The sequence below is a fragment of the Rhynchophorus ferrugineus genome, unplaced genomic scaffold, assembly GCF_030347505.1.
Source record: "Rhynchophorus ferrugineus isolate W39M unplaced genomic scaffold, kcgeb_rfMv2 rfM6, whole genome shotgun sequence".
Classification (NCBI taxonomy): Eukaryota; Metazoa; Arthropoda; class Insecta; order Coleoptera; family Curculionidae; genus Rhynchophorus; species Rhynchophorus ferrugineus.
Window position 1 is genome coordinate 22,472,216 of NW_027472585.1, and position 22,369 is coordinate 22,494,584.

Consider the following 22,369-nt stretch of genomic DNA (forward strand, 5'->3'; position numbering starts at 1 on the left):
ACTCACAAGAGTTTAAATAATAGAACACTGATCTACTAAATTTTAATTAAATCCATTATATTAACCTGAATAAGGTTGTTGAGGGCTAGGTTTGATCAAAATTCCTGATTTAAGCCTCTAATAATAAAAGTCTTTATATAAAACATATTAATATATTTGCAATCTATCTCAAGAACTAACATTATTAAACGGCATTTAGTTATGTCCAATTTTCATTATGATTCAATAATCAACAAGGTATTAATATTTTTAAATTACTACACTACAGAACATTACAACAAAAGTACCATAAGTAAGATTATTTTCAGAACTGTAACGATTTCAGAGCATCAAATATAAGTATATATAATGTTCCCTTAGCTTTATGTTATAAATATAAATATGGAATAATAACTGTAGTAATACATGTTCGTGTACTAGAACAGGGAATATAACAAGTCATTTGAAAAGTCCCCGGCCTGACACATAGATGGCGCAACTAAAATTAAATCTGTGTCGGCTTAGACAACCAGCCATACTGTACAACGCGCAAAGCCCAAAAATAAAACGGATCGATATTGTCTTACAATGATCGACAGACTAACACGGTGGCCTAAAGCAACACGAATTAAGGACATATTGGCAAACACCATAGTCGAAGCATTCTTCGGAACATACGTGACCAGAAACAAAAATGTGTGAGTAAGTGTGATTATTTAAATAAATATATTTGCTTAAGGCTAGTTAACCAAGATAGTTTGTTTTGGATCTAGCTCATGGATTTAGAAATATACATCCTCGGCAAGTATGTTTTTGAAATCATTTGAAGCACTGAACATAAGTTAATTTTTTCTCATCTCATTGGCTTTTATGTAATAGTGAAGATGATGAACATGATGGCTCTAAATATTTACATTCTATAATAACCGGGGATAAAATATGTTAAAAAAAAGTAAAACCTTTCAAACCCTTCAATTGTATATTCTATAAAGATCTTTCAGATAAAATATTAAAAGTAATAACAAGTTGTGCTATATACTTTTAAGTAAAAAAGGAGAACAGAATTCTAACAGGGGAAGATTCTAAGTTTGCATTCAGTATAACAAAACAATAAGAGAGAACTCTGATAGATCCTATTAAATAGATGGCACTAAAGAAATATGAAAAAGGAAAAGAATTGAACAGATAAATATATATATTTATTTTTATATTATATTTTTATTTATATTTAATTTAATAAATTTATTTCAGAAAAACAATGTTTTTTTATTTAAATTTCATTGGTGAATTAAACATGACATCAAGGCTGTCAGGTGCCAAACATTACTAATGAGCCAATCAAATGTCTTTACAATAAAATATTTCTCATACAGGCGCCTATAATGTAGATTTAAATTGACCAATCAAATTCCTTGAACGGCCAATTATGGCGCCCTCTTGATGTTGGGCAAAGCAAAACTTTGCGCCAGAGTCCCCTATTAACACTTAACTGCAAAACAGTGGCCGCAATTTTTTTCCTGCAAGTCGATGCATTTCTTTCAAACTCTTAGTTTGTATATTGTATGTAGATCTAGAATGCCCCCCTCTAGGAAGACTATCCCTATTTTACCTTCTATGGCTTCCGTCAATCTAATACTAGCTACTTTGGCTTATGTCCCACGTGGGAACTAACAATTTTGAATTAAAATTCTATTTGATAAGTGTTAATATTGTTTTCGACTTAATAACCTTTAGAATTTCCTCTAGAACGATGATGTACTATGCCTCCAAAATAAGCATCATTTTTTGATTTATCTTATATATAAAAATGAATCGCAAAATATGTTCCTAAGCGCATAACTCAACAACGCCTGGACCAATTTGGCCAAATCTTTTTTTAAAATGTTCGTTGAAGTTCAGGGATGGTTTTTACGGCGAGAAAAATTAGAATTATTGCTGGAAAAACCCTAAAAATAGCCCTTTTTGTTTGAATTTGTTTCGTGTATCAGTTGACAATTCATCTGTCATCTGTCAAAAGTCATCTGTAACAGACAACTTTTTTTTTTAAATTTGATATGACTTGAACTCAAATCCTTTTAATCCGTACGAATTGTTTTATTTATTTAAAATTTTTTATTTGTTTAAAATTTAATTCAAATTTTAAATAAATAAAACAATTCGTACGGCTTAAAAGGATTTGAGTTCAAGTCATATCAAATTTAAAAAAAAAAGTTGTCTGTTACAGATGACTTTTGACAGATGACAGATGAATTGTCAAGTGATACACGAAACAAATTCGTATATCGTGTTTTGTGCAGAGTGTTTAGTTAGTTAGTGTTTGTTTAGTTCGTGATTAGTGAAAAAATAATTTATATTTGATATGCCTCCTATAAGACGAAGCAATTTAGGTAGAAGAACCAGAAATGCTATAAACCAAGCTAATTACCGATCTAATCGTACTGCACAAGAACGTGACGACGGAAATGAACGTGAAAGAATTCGGATATCACAAACGCGTGAAGCGCGAGCGCGACATTCAACTAATAATCGCGCAAGTTTGAATCCAGCTGCTTTCAGTTACGATGTGTCAATTGACTACAGTAACTACCAATGTGTTGTTATTGGTTCTATGAACTTGGTTTGCTCACACTGTAAGGCATTAAAATACAAAAACGAAGCCAATGGATTGTGTTGCGCAAATGGTAAAGTGAAATTGATACAATTGGATCCACCACCAGAACCATTGTACTCATTGGTTTCAGGAATAGGAACAGATTCTATACACTTTTTGACACATATTCAACAATATAACAATTGCTTTCAAATGACTTCATTTGGGGCAACAAATGCAGTTCGGGAAAATTTTATGCCAACTTTCAAGGTATGTATTATAGCAGTTACTCATAATTATTTTAGCGAACAAAATTTTCTGTCACCAAAGTTAAGATGTGTTACTAATCTTCAATTTCTTAATAATTACGAAATATATCACTTAGTCATCATATTATATGGTGATTCAGTTTCAGTGACACTTTTATTATATTTTATATTTGATAGATATTAGTTAAAACTAAATATATACTTTTTAAGATCAAATATTATTTAAGTTTGATCATTGACAATCCATTAATTTATACCACACCATAATATTTTTTTTATTTACAGATACAAGGGCAAATATATCACAGAGCAGGTTCACTGTTACCAGTATCAGATAGCGACAACAAATTCCTGCAAATTTATTTTATGGGCAATTCACCACAAGAAATTGATCTGCGTTGTGCACATAACAATTTAGTAAAAAGGTCTATTGTAGAACAATTACAAACTTTATTTCATCAACACAATCAATTGATTATATTGTTTAAAACTGCCCTGGATCTGATGCCATCCGATAATCACAAAATTGTAATCAGAGCTGATAAAACACCTGCAGGTCAACATACAAGACGTTTTAATGCACCAACTATTGATGAAGTTGCTATCGTTGTAGTTGGAGAAAACTTGGAATCCCGTGATATTGTTTTACATCGTCGGAATTTTCAATTACAACCTATAAAGGAAACACACCGCTCATATGATGCACTGCAATATCCCATTATATTTTGGCAAGGTGAAGATGGCTACGATTTATCAATAAAAATGATAAATCCCATTACAGGTAACTAAAATATTAGTTTAGCTATGGCGATAATATCTCAGTCACTATATTATGTATTTTAATTTTATATTTGAATGTTATTAAAACAAAATCTGTTTACAGGTTCTGAAACCAACAAAAAAGTCAGTTCAATGAACTATTATTCATACCGCCTAATGATTCGGGAAAATGCAGATAATCACATATTGAAATGTCGGCGATTATATCACAAATATGTTGATGACATGTATGTTAAAATTGAAACGGAGAGATTAACATTCATCAGGTTGAATCAAACCAAACTCCGATCTGAAGAGTATATTCACCTTCGAGATGCGATTAATACTGATGGAAATGCACAGAATGTCGGTCGGATGACTATTCTTCCAGCAACATACATCGGAAGCCCTCGGCATATGCACGAATATGCTCAAGATGCCATGTCGTATGTTCGTCATTATGGTACAGCAGATTTGTTCATCACATTTACATGCAATCCGCAATGGATAGAAATTAAGCAGGAGTTATTACCTGGGAAATCATCCATTGATCGTCATGATATTACAGCCAGAGTCTTTAGACAAAAGTTGAAATCTTTAATGAATTTCATCGTAAAACATAATGTGTTTGGTGAGACACGCTGCTGGATGTATTCTGTGGAGTGGCAGAAACGAGGATTGCCACATGCACACATTTTGATTTGGTTGGTTGAAAAGATAAGGCCAAATGAAGTTGATACAGTGATATCAGCTGAAATCCCTAATGTACAAGTAGATCCTGGATTGCATGAGGTAGTTATCAAAAACATGATACATGGTCCCTGTGGAACTCTTAATCAAAATTCACCGTGTATGATGGATGGTAAATGTTCAAAACGATATCCACGGACATTAATATCGGAAACAATTACTGGTAATGACGGTTATCCATTGTATCGTCGCAGATCGACAGCAGACAATGGAAAATCAACAATTGTCAAATTAAATTAACAAGATATTGAAATAGATAATCGTTGGATTGTTCCATATTCACCCATTTTATCAAAGACATTCAAAGCACACATCAACGTTGAATCTTGCCATTCAGTGAAATCGATTAAATACATTTGCAAATATGTAACCAAAGGGAGGGATATGGCTGTGATTGGAATTGGTGCAGGGAATTCTAATGATGAAGTTACCCAATACCAAATGGGCCGCTATGTCAGTAGTAATGAAGCTGTTTGGCGAATATTTTCTTTTCCTATTCACCCGAGAGACACCCTTCTGTTGTTCACTTAGCTGTGCATTTAGAAAATGGACAAAGAGTGTATTTTACAGCACAGAACGCAGTACAAAGAGCTGCTCAGCCACCATCTACTACATTAACCAGTTTTTTTGAGACATGCCAAAACGATGATTTCGCACAAACATTGCTATATTCTGAAATGCCAAAATATTATACCTGGAATCAATCCTCAAGGAGATTTATACGACGGAAACAAGGAAAACCAGTTCCAGGATATACAGATGTATATTCCACCGATGCGATTGGCCGGATTTATTCAGTACATCCAAGCAATGATGAATGTTTTTATTTACGACTGCTATTAGTCAATGTACGTGGCCCAACATCATTCCAACAGTTACGAACTGTTGATGGTGAATTGTGTGGATCCTACAGAGAAGCCTGTCAACGTTTGCAATTGCTTGAAAATGACGCTCATTGGGATCAAACTCTCAATGATGCTGTAATATCATCACACACTCATCAAATACGAACATTGTTTTCTATAATCATATCTACATGCTTCCCATCAAACCCAATTGATTTGTGGATGAAGTACAAAGATTATATGTGTGATGATATTTTGTATCAAATACGGAATAGAATGGGAAATCCAAATATACAAATCAGTGAAGAAATTTACAATGAAGCATTGATTTCAATTGAGGACATGTGCTTGATAATGTCAAACAAACTATTAATTCAATTAGGCCTGACCGCGCCCAATCGTCCAATGCATGACGCTTTTAACCAAGAGTTGCATCGAGAAAGACTGTATGATCTCAACGCTTTGAAAGAATTAATTCAAACAAATCTTCCACTGTTAAATGAACAACAGAAGTATGTATTTGAAACTCTTATGAAAGTAACAAATGATGAAACTGGAGGGATTTATTTCTTAGATGCACCTGGTGGTACAGGAAAAACTTTTTTTATTTCATTAATATTAGCAACAATTCGCTCACAAAATAAAATTGCACTTGCACTCGCTTCGTCGGGAATCGCAGCAACTTTGCTTGAAGGTGGTCGAACAGCCCATTCAGCACTAAAATTGCCATTAAATATGCAAAGCAATGAAACTCCAACCTGCAACGTTTCGAAGAACTCTGCAATGGCAAAGGTTTTGCAGCAATGTAAATTGATTGTTTGGGATGAATGCACGATGGCACATAAAAAATCTTTGGAGGCTTTAGACAGAACCTTAAAAGATCTACGTAGCAATAATAACCGATTTGGTGGTGCAATGATTTTATTAGCAGGAGATTTTCGTCAAACATTGCCAGTGATTCCACGATCAACGCCAGCTGATGAACTCAATGCATGTCTAAAGTCCTCCAATTTGTGGAAACATGTTAAAGTACTTCATTTAAGCAAGAATATGCGTGTCGAGTTGCAAAATGACCAATCTGGAAACATATTCTCTAAACAACTCATTGACATTGGTAATGGCAAATTTCCTATAGACATGTTGACGGCTTGCTTTTGCTATGACTATAAACAAGTCCCAGGGGCAATCATTAAGTGTTTGTGGTATTAATCTAGAAAACCCATGTTTCTCACATGGTCAATTGTATGTTGCCTGTTCCCGTGTTGGAAAACCATCAGATTTGTTTATCTATGCGCCAGGTAATCAAACAAAAAACATCGTATACCACAAAGCAATATAATGATAATAATAATAATAATTATGATTCACATGATTAACAATAAAGCGATTACTTACTTTTCAATCCTTATATATGTTTTATTTAATTATTTTTTATTCACAACGCCCTATCACCAGGGTGATGGTTCTGTTCAGGAGAATTTTTTAAAATACGTAGGCACAAAAACTGCCACATTACAAATCTTTTTGGCAGGACGAAGTCTGTCGGGTCAGCTAGTATACAATAAAAATGACGAGTTATATATCGCATAAGAGTTGGAAAAGGCGGTACACCGGTCAGGACCATTGAAAATAGAGCCGAAAATATTTGTTTATATATTTTGTGTGGCTGATCTGACGGTTATATCCGATTACTAGATTTGGGCGTATTTTGGCTTATTGGAATTTACTTATTTTGTAGGATATATTATTTAATAGGTAGTTATTTTAGATAAAGCAGTAACAAGTTTTATACAGCGATATTCAATCCTATACGTTATTGTCTAAAGGCCAGACTTTTAAATTAATAGAATTGTTAAAATAGAAACAACCAAATTGCGAAGATGCTACGAGATTAAATGTATAAAGGTTCATATAAAGTATCCAAAATTTTATGAGCGTTAGAATAACATAATATATCTCCAGAAAGTGTAAACACTTCATTAGCGATTTTCCAGGCCTTCAATTCTCCATTTCATTTCCATTTTTTCTTAACAATTAAAAATTTTAATCATTGGGTATAGCTGTCTGAAAGTAAATTATGAAACACACTGGTTTTGAACAAAATACTCCATGGTTTGTATATATTATTTTAACGTACATTTTTCCACGTACCTAGCGATTTTCAAATTTAAAATAACAGTTAACTCTGTTAAAAGTAACACTAATCTGACTAAAATAAAATCAAATAAACATGGCTATGAAATCAGCAAAAAATTATTGAACCCTCTCAGTATATAATAATGCATTAGTAATAGAACGCGTCCATTATAGTTTAATGAACCATAAGCTATAAATAATAAAACCGAACAAGGATATAATATAATATACGCCGTGCAATGTAGGCCGTCAATTTAATATGATATAGGAAATTTGGAGAGACCAATCCAAACCGAGGCCCTTTACGTAACCTGGCAATTGTTAAACATCATTATCATAAATCGAACGTTAGGCTCTCTAGTGCACTAAATTTGCATATTACGTTGTAAACGGTCTTTGTAGGGGCGTCTTAGATTTACCGTTCCCGAATTAATGAGGAACTGTTTCCTTATTAGCCATTATTAAGTTAGTTGAGGGAAGCGACTAGTCTTTTGTTAGTCTTGGGCAACAATACGCCCTCCGGGTGCTTTCACTTCGATCGTTTGAAGACATTCATTCAACGGCGAACATGGAGTGACGGTATCTTCTGTTTGTACCATGTTTTCTTTCGATAACAAATCCAATCAATCGATGTTTGTACTATCTTGCTCAGTTACTGGAAGTTTACCATCAATAATACAATTCAATTATTTACCTCTTAGAGTTATATATTCAGTGTGTTAATTCATTTTAAAGGATTTAATCATTTTTGGTACACACTTGTAACGAATGTACAGCGATACTGAATCCCATACGTTATTGCTTAAGGGTCGGAAATAATTGGAATGTTAAAATTATTAAAAATTAAGGTACACCGTATGCAATCTAATTGCCAGGAAACTAAGACATTAAAAGTGTAAAGGTTCATATAAAGTATCCAAAATTTCATCTGAGTTAGAACAAAATATTATAATTCCAGAAGATATATCCCATTTTTTTCCATTTTCTACCAATTAAAAGTAAAGTTTGAAATACACTGGTTTTGAAAACAATACTCCATTGTTTGAATATATTGTTTTAAAATCCACGTATTTTTCCACAAACTTAACGTGATTTTAATTTATAATGAAAAATAATTCTATTAAAACTAACCAAAAATTTATCATCAATAATACAATTTAATTAATTTTTTGTTCATTTCTTTATCAGATTAATTTTGAAGGATTTAGAACACTTATATGTTACTGTGTATTAAATCTCATTGTATACATTTGTAACGAACTTCGTGATGAAGCCCTACATACAGATTTCACTTTGCAGTATTTGTGACGACTTCATCGAAATATGTATAAAATGTTTTTTCAGTGTGTTAAAAACGTCTCAAATTTAATAGAACATTTTCAGAATGCTTAACTTGTTTACTTCAATTTGAAAGGTCAGCTGAAGATCGTCGAATGCTGTGTCAAACTTACAGCAACTATACTCCTTTAATTTCGACATGCGAGAAATGGTTCCGACGTTTTAAAACTGGTGATTGTGACACCGAAGACAAAAACACTTTCTGGGCAGCCAAATTATACTAAAAATTAAAATACGACGATTTAAGATGATAACAGGATCCGTATAAAATACAAGAAAAATATGCAAAATTGTTGGGAGTATCACAAGAAACCCTTTCCAATCTATTGAAGAACACGGGAGTGAGTATTGAAAGGCGTTTGGCCATGTGTGAAATGCTGCTTCAGTGGCAAAATCGGAAAAGTTTTTACGTAGTATCATTACTGGTAACAAAAACTGATATTATCATCCAAGGCATTATAATAAACCGAAACGATAAAATCATCGGGACCATCTGGTCACACACTGGACATGCACCATGTGATGCTATCAACGTCAAAGCCGAATATACATGTCTCATGTTTGTGTTGTCTATAATGAGCTGTTAAAACCTAATGAAACCATTAACGGTGATCGAGCACCTATACTACCCACCCGCCGTATTCTCCAGACCTCGCTCCTTCTGAAGACTACTTGTTCACTTTGCTTCTTTTGAAGATACTAATATCATTAGCAAATATTGCTCATTTCTCTCCAAAATTAACACAGCGATGAAATTATATTTATAAAATGCCACAACTAATGTATAGTGAATGAATAAACAAAAGAGCACAGATATATAACGGCTTATATATGTCCGCCAAATCAAAAGTGAAGAAATCCACCACAAAACTCTGTTATAATGTATACAGTCTAGTATGAGATACTATCCATTCTCTCCTCATATATTCTAACCAAATGCACAGGTATAATTTGAAAAATTACACCCAAATTACACATTATTTATGCCTAAAAATCTTATGCATAATACGATTTTTTTACAATTAACATATATTGCTAATATACTTCATACAGTCACTGTAATACTTATTATCCGAATCACCGTTTCTATTTGGCGAATCTAACATTACATTATACTTCACATTTTGAGAGATTTTAGCCACGGTGTCCATACTAATACTTAACTTAATATCTAATAGCATTAATATTTACCTCTCTAACACATTTTACTAGCAAGAGGGTACCCTCGTTACCTTATGCCTGTTGGAAGTAAGTTGCTAGAGACGCAAATTTATTTGTAACTATTGTAATATATTGTAATAATAACAAATATTTAGCAGCGATTGGAAAATAATCAAAACAATCCAAGCTTCAAAACAAAGTTTGCCAGTTTATAACCTCAAACTATTTTCAATAATATTTGAAAAGACGTTACAGACATTTGCGAAGTAGACAAATTTTATAGGCTGATTCAGTTACATCTTTGAGCTCGAACAAGATGGAAGAAAAAGATGGTCTAGTTTTAAAACGAATTTACAGAATATAATTTGCAATAAATTCGACGTCGTGATAACTTCAATTGACAGGGAGGACTATTTTAAATGGTCTATATTAATTTTTTATTATTTTATCACGATTAAACAGGCCTGAAGCTCAGCATCGATTAAAATACCATAAACTCTGCCCGTGACGGGGCTCATCAGCTTAGCAGTAACTTGCTGTCGCTCGAGGCAGATAATATTCGTAACCGACGTGGAAGGCGTCACATAATCCCGCTTCGAAACACTTCAATTTCCTTACCCAACAGTCAATAAAACTAATATTTGCAGGTGGGACGGTTTAACGCGGCATATTCAGGACGCGTTCCTCGGCCTCGCATTTCTAAAGGCGTCGTTTTCAAAAGCTCTTCATTTCCAACGAGGCAAATACCTGCGCGACGCCACCAGACATGTACCCGTGTCCTACCCGCCCGCCGCGCCGTCATTCCGTCGGATATTAAATCCAGATGCCATCCGAGCGGGTTTTTGCGAGGAATAAAATGACGCCGCAATTAATTGGTATATGAAATTCCTGCGGAATAGCTTGCTCGACCGTGCCGGTCAGTTTATTGGGTTGGGAAAGGATTTCATGAAACGAATGAGCGAGATCGTTTCTCAGGAAAAAAATCCATGTTTATTCCGGCGATCGTCCAATATGAACTGGAACCGGTAATAAACAGGGAACGGGTAAAAAATTCCAACGTTGTGTCGTCGAATTTCGACTGTAACGAAAACGATGAGAGGGTTTTTTCCCTCGGATATATTTGCCAGGATACATTTTTATATATTCTGGATGTAACAAAATTAGTATTTTATTAAAATACCTGCTCTGATGTATCTATGTGTCACACGCGAATACAATCTTAAAAACCATAAAACAAGAACATATATTTTCATTTCTGTAAATAACACTTATGTACGGATATGTAAATATAAATAAGAACGTTCTAATAATATTTGCCTTATATATAGAAATATAAATAATATTTTCATATATAGTAAAGCATGTCACACTGAATCAAATTATATTCATTTTTATGCAACATAAATACTGTTCTACGGTAAAAAGTGTACAATATATACCGGAATATTATTTCATTTTTATTTCGAAAAAATCTACATATTTTTCAAGAAAATAGAAAATATATTATCCGATTTATGGATGCCGTCCCGAAAAAAATTTTTGTCCTTGCAAAACCATTTATCGAGCGATTTTCTAACTTCTTCGAAATTGGCAAAGTGCTGCTTGCAAGCGCGTGTGGCATTGATGCGAAAAGTTGATAGTCGAATGGAGCAAGGTCTGGAGAGTACGGTGGATACTTCCATCCAAGTGATTTCAACACTTCTATAACTGGTTTTGCTTTACACGACTACGCGTTATCGTCCCGCAAAATTAATTTACCATGTTTTCGGGCCTATTCTGTTTGATCTTTTATCAATGCATGGTCCGAATTGATAATTTGTTTTCGGTAGCGATCACTATTAACTCTTTCACCAAAATCCACCAGTTCGTAACATACTACGGCATTCTGGTCAACACCAAATACAAAGCACTGTCTTGCGACCAAAACGGCTTAGCCTTGTCGATCGGCCGGCTTCGCTATGTAATAACCATGAATTTTTGCGCTTAGAGTTTTCAAAGTAAATCTACCTTTTATCACCCGTTACTATTCGATGCAAAAATGACTTCCAATCATATATTTGAAGCAGCATTTCACAGACGATTTTCCTGTTTTCCATCTCCCTGCTATTCACTTGATATGGTACGGAACTTCCTATCTTTGGATTTTCCCTATTGCTCGTAATTTGCCGCTAATCGTTCCTTGGGTCACATTTAGCGCTTCTGTTAATGATTCTTGAGTTTGGCTTGGGTCTTGAACCAATAACTCTTGCAGTTTCGCAACTTCAAAGTTTTTCGGTGTACAAGAACGTTCTTTGTCTTGCACATCGAAATCACCACTCACCGTAAGCCTCCACCAGCAAATGATGAACATCAGTGGCTTTTTTCTTTTGATTATTAAGAAAAGTATTGCGTGCTGCAAATTCATGTTTTTACGCCCGAAACTTTATATCTTCAAAGAAGCATAAATCTATAACATTCACAATAAATAACATATATAGCTTTGAAGCAAGTTTGATGTCAGTAGAAATAAATGACATATATGTCAAACATTACCTTGCACCGTATTGCTGTGATTAAACGTTGGGCATTTATTAAGTTTATAAAGTAAAAGGTAAGTTTAGTTTCAGTAGTTACAAATAGGATAAATTAATTAAGTGACTTAAATTTTGTAGTGTAAGTAATTTAATATGTCAAGTTTTTAATAAAACTTACTTAGTCGCAGAAGAAAGAAACCGACATATGAAAAAAGACATATGCACCATGAGCTTGCTACACAACTAAAACCGATGACAAAAAGGATCATCTGCCTTCTCTGTGTCCTCAACTATATAATTTTAGTATCCATACATACTGAATTTTAGCATCATCTTTGTCGAAACTATAACACTGATGTTAAACAATCTAATCTATCTTCATTGTAAGACGTTGTAAGGCTTTAGAAGTTGGAAGGTACAGGACGATATAAAAATATTGCTTAAAGAATTCCTCAGGGAACAAGAAGTCAAGAAGCTTAATATACAACTGTATAGGGAGTTATCGGCAAGGTAGTAATTTCCATAAAAGTATCGATGTTATTATTATCATACGAATGAATTCTAGGTAGACTACGATAAGGAAAAAAGAGTTATGGGAAAAAAACTAATTTGAATTAATATCTATATAAGTTTTTTTTTTGTTAAGAATGCCATAAGACTCAATAGTGGGGCAAGTACAACTGGCCAATATGAATCTCAGAATATTTCTCATCATTGAATTTTAACAAGGTAATTGAGAATTATATATTTAGGTAATATCAATTAATCGTTCAGTTTATAGGCATTGTAGAAGTTCAGAAAAGTTTGCATGCTATTAATCCTGAAGAGGTAGTTATTTGGGAAAGTATCGTACTTGCTGCAGCTGCATGATTGGATGATAACGTAATCTGCCAAAATGTCAAGGAAGAGAATAGCAAGTCTAATAAGAAATAAAAGAAAATACTTGAAAGGTATATACTAAAAAACACAAAATATTAAAATCATTGAATTTTTAGGCACTTTAGTCTTGATTTCATTAAATATGGTGGTGGTTTTTACTGGGCAAACCCTATTTTCAATACATATATTAACCTTGCCTTTATTTGGAAAAATGTTCTATTGCAACTTTTGTTGTATTGTAATTAATTAGTAAATAGTGTAGTGTAGACTAGAATAAAGGAGTGTATCTACAAGGACGTTGTTATAAAATTTTATTTATATATAATACATTTGTATTCTCCAAATATGTGGTAGTATAGTAAATATGTATGACAGAGTTAAAGTTCGTTGTTTTATATCCTTTAATTTATATTTAAAAATTTAATATTATGCTGTATTTTTCTATTTACCTCCTATAAAATGTTTTGTAAATGTATGTCACCTTAATGTTTTTTAAATGTACCTGTTGGTATATATAGGTTAATATAAAACCTATGAACATTATCATTTAATTTAAAAAAATAATAGAGAGAATATTTTACATCGTGAAGACTAATACTATGCCGTTACCAGAGGTTTGGTTATAATTAAGACACAGAGTCACCCACGGCGTATCAAGCAACACTGAGAATATTTAAATATTTCTAAAAGTGGGGACACAAGCGCTAGCAGAATATATTCAATCTACCGGACCACGATGATTTTTAATGTATCCTGGAGAAAAAGGGGGCATCTGGAGTGAAATGAGGCACGGTTAAAGCATGTATCAAAGAAGAATTTTAGGCTTTTTCCGACACGCTACCTGCAGAAAATCTTATTCGGTAGATTATTCGTTATTTCTGTTGTACGTAAATTAATTACAGATGTATAAATTTTAAAATCAAAACTAACTCTGCCGACAGAGCAACTCTAAATCCGAAGACAAACCCTTAAATTTTATACAAAGATTATTAATACGGAAAGTGAATTTGTTAAAACACTTCTAAGCAAGTTTATTTAATTTGAAACCATGTTATTTAAGATTTAGGGTTACTTTCGGTTATTCCCGTATTTCAACTCTTAAAGAGTTATGAAAGACTATGAATAGTATTGTTACGTAAAGTTATATTTTGTATTTTACATTACAATGCAGATATTCTATCTAGTCATAATAAACATTGAAAAAACATAGAAAATTGTTTGCAGTTAAATCTAATCGACTGCAGGTAGATCGATTGATTTGTTCTTAAAATTGAATTATTATTACAACACTAGTCGACGTTTGACTTCCACAGAGTAAAGACGTGTTCGGAGAGACGATACAAAAGTGTCACAAATGGGGCGTTAAAAAAAGGTCTAACAATAACATTTTAAAGGCTAGTGAAAAAGTGAATGTGATATTCTATCTAGTCATAATAAACATTGAAAAAACATAGAACATTGTTTGCAGTTAAATCTAATCGACTGCAGGTAGATCGATTGATTTGTTCTTAAAATTGAATTATTATTACAACACTAGTCGACGTTTGACTTCCACAGAGTAAAGACGTGTTCGGAGAGACGATACAAAAGTGTCACAAATGCGGCGTTAAAAAAAGGTCTAACAATAACATTTTAAAGGCTAGTGAAAAAGAGAAAGTGATATTCTATCTAGTCATAATAAACATTGAAAAAACATAGAAAATTGTTTGCAGTTAAATCTAATCGACTGCAGGTAGATCGATTGATTTGTTCTTAAAATTGAATTATTATTACAACACTAGTCGACGTTTGACTTCCACAGAGTAAAGACGTGTTCGGAGAGACGATACAAAAGTGTCACAAATGCGGCGTTAAAAAAAGGTCTAACAATAACATTTTAAAGGCTAGTGAAAAAGAGAAAGTGATATTCTATCTAGTCATAATAAACATTGAAAAAACATAGAAAATTGTTTGCAGTTAAATCTAATCGACTGCAGGTAGATCGATTGATTTGTTCTTAAAATTGAATTATTATTACAACACTAGTCGACGTTTGACTTCCACAGAGTAAAGACGTGTTCGGAGAGACGATACAAAAGTGTCACAAATGCGGCGTTAAAAAAAGGTCTAACAATAACATTTTAAAGGCTAGTGAAAAAGAGAAAGTGATATTCTATCTAGTCATAATAAACATTGAAAAAACATAGAAAATTGTTTGCAGTTAAATCTAATCGACTGCAGGTAGATCGATTGATTTGTTCTTAAAATTGAATTATTATTACAACACTAGTCGACGTTTGACTTCCACAGAGTAAAGACGTGTTCGGAGAGACGATACAAAAGTGTCACAAATGCGGCGTTAAAAAAAGGTCTAACAATAACATTTTAAAGGCTAGTGAAAAAGAGAAAGTGATATTCTATCTAGTCATAATAAACATTGAAAAAACATAGAAAATTGTTTGCAGTTAAATCTAATCGACTGCAGGTAGATCGATTGATTTGTTCTTAAAATTGAATTATTATTACAACACTAGTCGACGTTTGACTTCCACAGAGTAAAGACGTGTTCGGAGAGACGATACAAAAGTGTCACAAATGCGGCGTTAAAAAAAGGTCTAACAATAACATTTTAAAGGCTAGTGAAAAAGAGAAAGTGATATTCTATCTAGTCATAATAAACATTGAAAAAACATAGAAAATTGTTTGCAGTTAAATCTAATCGACTGCAGGTAGATCGATTGATTTGTTCTTAAAATTGAATTATTATTACAACACTAGTCGACGTTTGACTTCCACAGAGTAAAGACGTGTTCGGAGAGACGATACAAAAGTGTCACAAATGCGGCGTTAAAAAAAGGTCTAACAATAACATTTTAAAGGCTAGTGAAAAAGAGAAAGTGATATTCTATCTAGTCATAATAAACATTGAAAAAACATAGAAAATTGTTTGCAGTTAAATCTAATCGACTGCAGGTAGATCGATTGATTTGTTCTTAAAATTGAATTATTATTACAACACTAGTCGACGTTTGACTTCCACAGAGTAAAGACGTGTTCGGAGAGACGATACAAAAGTGTCACAAATGCGGCGTTAAAAAAAGGTCTAACAATAACATTTTAAAGGCTAGTGAAAAAGAGAAAGTGATATTCTATCTAGTCATAATAAACATTGAAAAAACATAGAAAATTGTTTGCAGTTAAATCTAATCGACTGCAGGTAGATCGATTGATTTGTTCTTAAAATTGAATTATTATTACAACACTAGTCGACGTTTGACTTCCACAGAGTAAAGACGTGTTCGGAGAGACGATACAAAAGTGTCACAAATGCGGCGTTAAAAAAAGGTCTAACAATAACATTTTAAAGGCTAGTGAAAAAGAGAAAGTGATATTCTATCTAGTCATAATAAACATTGAAAAAACATAGAAAATTGTTTGCAGTTAAATCTAATCGACTGCAGGTAGATCGATTGATTTGTTCTTAAAATTGAATTATTATTACAACACTAGTCGACGTTTGACTTCCACAGAGTAAAGACGTGTTCGGAGAGACGATACAAAAGTGTCACAAATGCGGCGTTAAAAAAAGGTCTAACAATAACATTTTAAAGGCTAGTGAAAAAGAGAAAGTGATATTCTATCTAGTCATAATAAACATTGAAAAAACATAGAAAATTGTTTGCAGTTAAATCTAATCGACTGCAGGTAGATCGATTGATTTGTTCTTAAAATTGAATTATTATTACAACACTAGTCGACGTTTGACTTCCACAGAGTAAAGACGTGTTCGGAGAGACGATACAAAAGTGTCACAAATGCGGCGTTAAAAAAAGGTCTAACAATAACATTTTAAAGGCTAGTGAAAAAGAGAAAGTGATATTCTATCTAGTCATAATAAACATTGAAAAAACATAGAAAATTGTTTGCAGTTAAATCTAATCGACTGCAGGTAGATCGATTGATTTGTTCTTAAAATTGAATTATTATTACAACACTAGTCGACGTTTGACTTCCACAGAGTAAAGACGTGTTCGGAGAGACGATACAAAAGTGTCACAAATGCGGCGTTAAAAAAAGGTCTAACAATAACATTTTAAAGGCTAGTGAAAAAGAGAAAGTGATATTCTATCTAGTCATAATAAACATTGAAAAAACATAGAAAATTGTTTGCAGTTAAATCTAATCGACTGCAGGTAGATCGATTGATTTGTTCTTAAAATTGAATTATTATTACAACACTAGTCGACGTTTGACTTCCACAGAGTAAAGACGTGTTCGGAGAGACGATACAAAAGTGTCACAAATGCGGCGTTAAAAAAAGGTCTAACAATAACATTTTAAAGGCTAGTGAAAAAGAGAAAGTGATATTCTATCTAGTCATAATAAACATTGAAAAAACATAGAAAATTGTTTGCAGTTAAATCTAATCGACTGCAGGTAGATCGATTGATTTGTTCTTAAAATTGAATTATTATTACAACACTAGTCGACGTTTGACTTCCACAGAGTAAAGACGTGTTCGGAGAGACGATACAAAAGTGTCACAAATGCGGCGTTAAAAAAAGGTCTAACAATAACATTTTAAAGGCTAGTGAAAAAGAGAAAGTGATATTCTATCTAGTCATAATAAACATTGAAAAAACATAGAAAATTGTTTGCAGTTAAATCTAATCGACTGCAGGTAGATCGATTGATTTGTTCTTAAAATTGAATTATTATTACAACACTAGTCGACGTTTGACTTCCACAGAGTAAAGACGTGTTCGGAGAGACGATACAAAAGTGTCACAAATGCGGCGTTAAAAAAAGGTCTAACAATAACATTTTAAAGGCTAGTGAAAAAGAGAAAGTGATATTCTATCTAGTCATAATAAACATTGAAAAAACATAGAAAATTGTTTGCAGTTAAATCTAATCGACTGCAGGTAGATCGATTGATTTGTTCTTAAAATTGAATTATTATTACAACACTAGTCGACGTTTGACTTCCACAGAGTAAAGACGTGTTCGGAGAGACGATACAAAAGTGTCACAAATGCGGCGTTAAAAAAAGGTCTAACAATAACATTTTAAAGGCTAGTGAAAAAGAGAAAGTGATATTCTATCTAGTCATAATAAACATTGAAAAAACATAGAAAATTGTTTGCAGTTAAATCTAATCGACTGCAGGTAGATCGATTGATTTGTTCTTAAAATTGAATTATTATTACAACACTAGTCGACGTTTGACTTCCACAGAGTAAAGACGTGTTCGGAGAGACGATACAAAAGTGTCACAAATGCGGCGTTAAAAAAAGGTCTAACAATAACATTTTAAAGGCTAGTGAAAAAGAGAAAGTGATATTCTATCTAGTCATAATAAACATTGAAAAAACATAGAAAATTGTTTGCAGTTAAATCTAATCGACTGCAGGTAGATCGATTGATTTGTTCTTAAAATTGAATTATTATTACAACACTAGTCGACGTTTGACTTCCACAGAGTAAAGACGTGTTCGGAGAGACGATACAAAAGTGTCACAAATGCGGCGTTAAAAAAAGGTCTAACAATAACATTTTAAAGGCTAGTGAAAAAGAGAAAGTGATATTCTATCTAGTCATAATAAACATTGAAAAAACATAGAAAATTGTTTGCAGTTAAATCTAATCGACTGCAGGTAGATCGATTGATTTGTTCTTAAAATTGAATTATTATTACAACACTAGTCGACGTTTGACTTCCACAGAGTAAAGACGTGTTCGGAGAGACGATACAAAAGTGTCACAAATGCGGCGTTAAAAAAAGGTCTAACAATAACATTTTAAAGGCTAGTGAAAAAGAGAAAGTGATATTCTATCTAGTCATAATAAACATTGAAAAAACATAGAAAATTGTTTGCAGTTAAATCTAATCGACTGCAGGTAGATCGATTGATTTGTTCTTAAAATTGAATTATTATTACAACACTAGTCGACGTTTGACTTCCACAGAGTAAAGACGTGTTCGGAGAGACGATACAAAAGTGTCACAAATGCGGCGTTAAAAAAAGGTCTAACAATAACATTTTAAAGGCTAGTGAAAAAGAGAAAGTGATATTCTATCTAGTCATAATAAACATTGAAAAAACATAGAAAATTGTTTGCAGTTAAATCTAATCGACTGCAGGTAGATCGATTGATTTGTTCTTAAAATTGAATTATTATTACAACACTAGTCGACGTTTGACTTCCACAGAGTAAAGACGTGTTCGGAGAGACGATACAAAAGTGTCACAAATGCGGCGTTAAAAAAAGGTCTAACAATAACATTTTAAAGGCTAGTGAAAAAGAGAAAGTGATATTCTATCTAGTCATAATAAACATTGAAAAAACATAGAAAATTGTTTGCAATTAAATCTAATCGACTGCAGGTAGATCGATTGATTTGTTCTTAAAATTGAATTATTATTACAACACTAGTCGACGTTTGACTTCCACAGAGTAAAGACGTGTTCGGAGAGACGATACAAAAGTGTCACAAATGCGGCGTTAAAAAAAGGTCTAACAATAACATTTTAAAGGCTAGTGAAAAAGAGAAAGTGATATTCTATCTAGTCATAATAAACATTGAAAAAACATAGAAAATTGTTTGCAATTAAATCTAATCGACTGCAGGTAGATCGATTGATTTGTTCTTAAAATTGAATTATTATTACAACACTAGTCGACGTTTGACTTCCACAGAGTAAAGACGTGTTCGGAGAGACGATACAAAAGTGTCACAAATGCGGCGTTAAAAAAAGGTCTAACAATAACATTTTAAAGGCTAGTGAAAAAGAGAAAGTGATATTCTATCTAGTCATAATAAACATTGAAAAAACATAGAAAATTGTTTGCAGTTAAATCTAATCGACTGCAGGTAGATCGATTGATTTGTTCTTAAAATTGAATTATTATTACAACACTAGTCGACGTTTGACTTCCACAGAGTAAAGACGTGTTCGGAGAGACGATACAAAAGTGTCACAAATGCGGCGTTAAAAAAAGGTCTAACAATAACATTTTAAAGGCTAGTGAAAAAGAGAAAGTGATATTCTATCTAGTCATAATAAACATTGAAAAAACATAGAAAATTGTTTGCAGTTAAATCTAATCGACTGCAGGTAGATCGATTGATTTGTTCTTAAAATTGAATTATTATTACAACACTAGTCGACGTTTGACTTCCACAGAGTAAAGACGTGTTCGGAGAGACGATACAAAAGTGTCACAAATGCGGCGTTAAAAAAAGGTCTAACAATAACATTTTAAAGGCTAGTGAAAAAGAGAAAGTGATATTCTATCTAGTCATAATAAACATTGAAAAAACATAGAAAATTGTTTGCAGTTAAATCTAATCGACTGCAGGTAGATCGATTGATTTGTTCTTAAAATTGAATTATTATTACAACACTAGTCGACGTTTGACTTCCACAGAGTAAAGACGTGTTCGGAGAGACGATACAAAAGTGTCACAAATGCGGCGTTAAAAAAAGGTCTAACAATAACATTTTAAAGGCTAGTGAAAAAGAGAAAGTGATATTCTATCTAGTCATAATAAACATTGAAAAAACATAGAAAATTGTTTGCAATTAAATCTAATCGACTGCAGGTAGATCGATTGATTTGTTCTTAAAATTGAATTATTATTACAACACTAGTCGACGTTTGACTTCCACAGAGTAAAGACGTGTTCGGAGAGACGATACAAAAGTGTCACAAATGCGGCGTTAAAAAAAGGTCTAACAATAACATTTTAAAGGCTAGTGAAAAAGAGAAAGTGATATTCTATCTAGTCATAATAAACATTGAAAAAACATAGAAAATTGTTTGCAATTAAATCTAATCGACTGCAGGTAGATCGATTGATTTGTTCTTAAAATTGAATTATTATTACAACACTAGTCGACGTTTGACTTCCACAGAGTAAAGACGTGTTCGGAGAGACGATACAAAAGTGTCACAAATGCGGCGTTAAAAAAAGGTCTAACAATAACATTTTAAAGGCTAGTGAAAAAGAGAAAGTGATATTCTATCTAGTCATAATAAACATTGAAAAAACATAGAAAATTGTTTGCAGTTAAATCTAATCGACTGCAGGTAGATCGATTGATTTGTTCTTAAAATTGAATTATTATTACAACACTAGTCGACGTTTGACTTCCACAGAGTAAAGACGTGTTCGGAGAGACGATACAAAAGTGTCACAAATGCGGCGTTAAAAAAAGGTCTAACAATAACATTTTAAAGGCTAGTGAAAAAGAGAAAGTGATATTCTATCTAGTCATAATAAACATTGAAAAAACATAGAAAATTGTTTGCAGTTAAATCTAATCGACTGCAGGTAGATCGATTGATTTGTTCTTAAAATTGAATTATTATTACAACACTAGTCGACGTTTGACTTCCACAGAGTAAAGACGTGTTCGGAGAGACGATACAAAAGTGTCACAAATGCGGCGTTAAAAAAAGGTCTAACAATAACATTTTAAAGGCTAGTGAAAAAGAGAAAGTGATATTCTATCTAGTCATAATAAACATTGAAAAAACATAGAAAATTGTTTGCAGTTAAATCTAATCGACTGCAGGTAGATCGATTGATTTGTTCTTAAAATTGAATTATTATTACAACACTAGTCGACGTTTGACTTCCACAGAGTAAAGACGTGTTCGGAGAGACGATACAAAAGTGTCACAAATGCGGCGTTAAAAAAAGGTCTAACAATAACATTTTAAAGGCTAGTGAAAAAGAGAAAGTGATATTCTATCTAGTCATAATAAACATTGAAAAAACATAGAAAATTGTTTGCAATTAAATCTAATCGACTGCAGGTAGATCGATTGATTTGTTCTTAAAATTGAATTATTATTACAACACTAGTCGACGTTTGACTTCCACAGAGTAAAGACGTGTTCGGAGAGACGATACAAAAGTGTCACAAATGCGGCGTTAAAAAAAGGTCTAACAATAACATTTTAAAGGCTAGTGAAAAAGAGAAAGTGATATTCTATCTAGTCATAATAAACATTGAAAAAACATAGAAAATTGTTTGCAGTTAAATCTAATCGACTGCAGGTAGATCGATTGATTTGTTCTTAAAATTGAATTATTATTACAACACTAGTCGACGTTTGACTTCCACAGAGTAAAGACGTGTTCGGAGAGACGATACA

The 22,369-nt window shown here is 32.7% G+C and overlaps 1 protein-coding gene across 1 annotated transcript; it reads left to right on the forward strand.

The window, feature by feature from the left end:
- Positions 1-3,221: 3,221 nt before the first annotated feature.
- LOC143198693 (uncharacterized) lies at positions 3,222-10,682 on the forward strand. The gene is made up of 5 exons (XM_076408052.1): positions 3,222-3,619; positions 3,722-4,301; positions 8,743-8,872; positions 8,924-9,225; positions 10,475-10,682. Exons 1-5 carry the CDS (start codon positions 3,343-3,345, stop codon positions 10,680-10,682), a joined length of 1,497 nt encoding a protein of 498 aa, XP_076264167.1. The 5' UTR covers positions 3,222-3,342.
- The last annotated feature ends 11,687 nt before the right edge of the window (positions 10,683-22,369 follow it).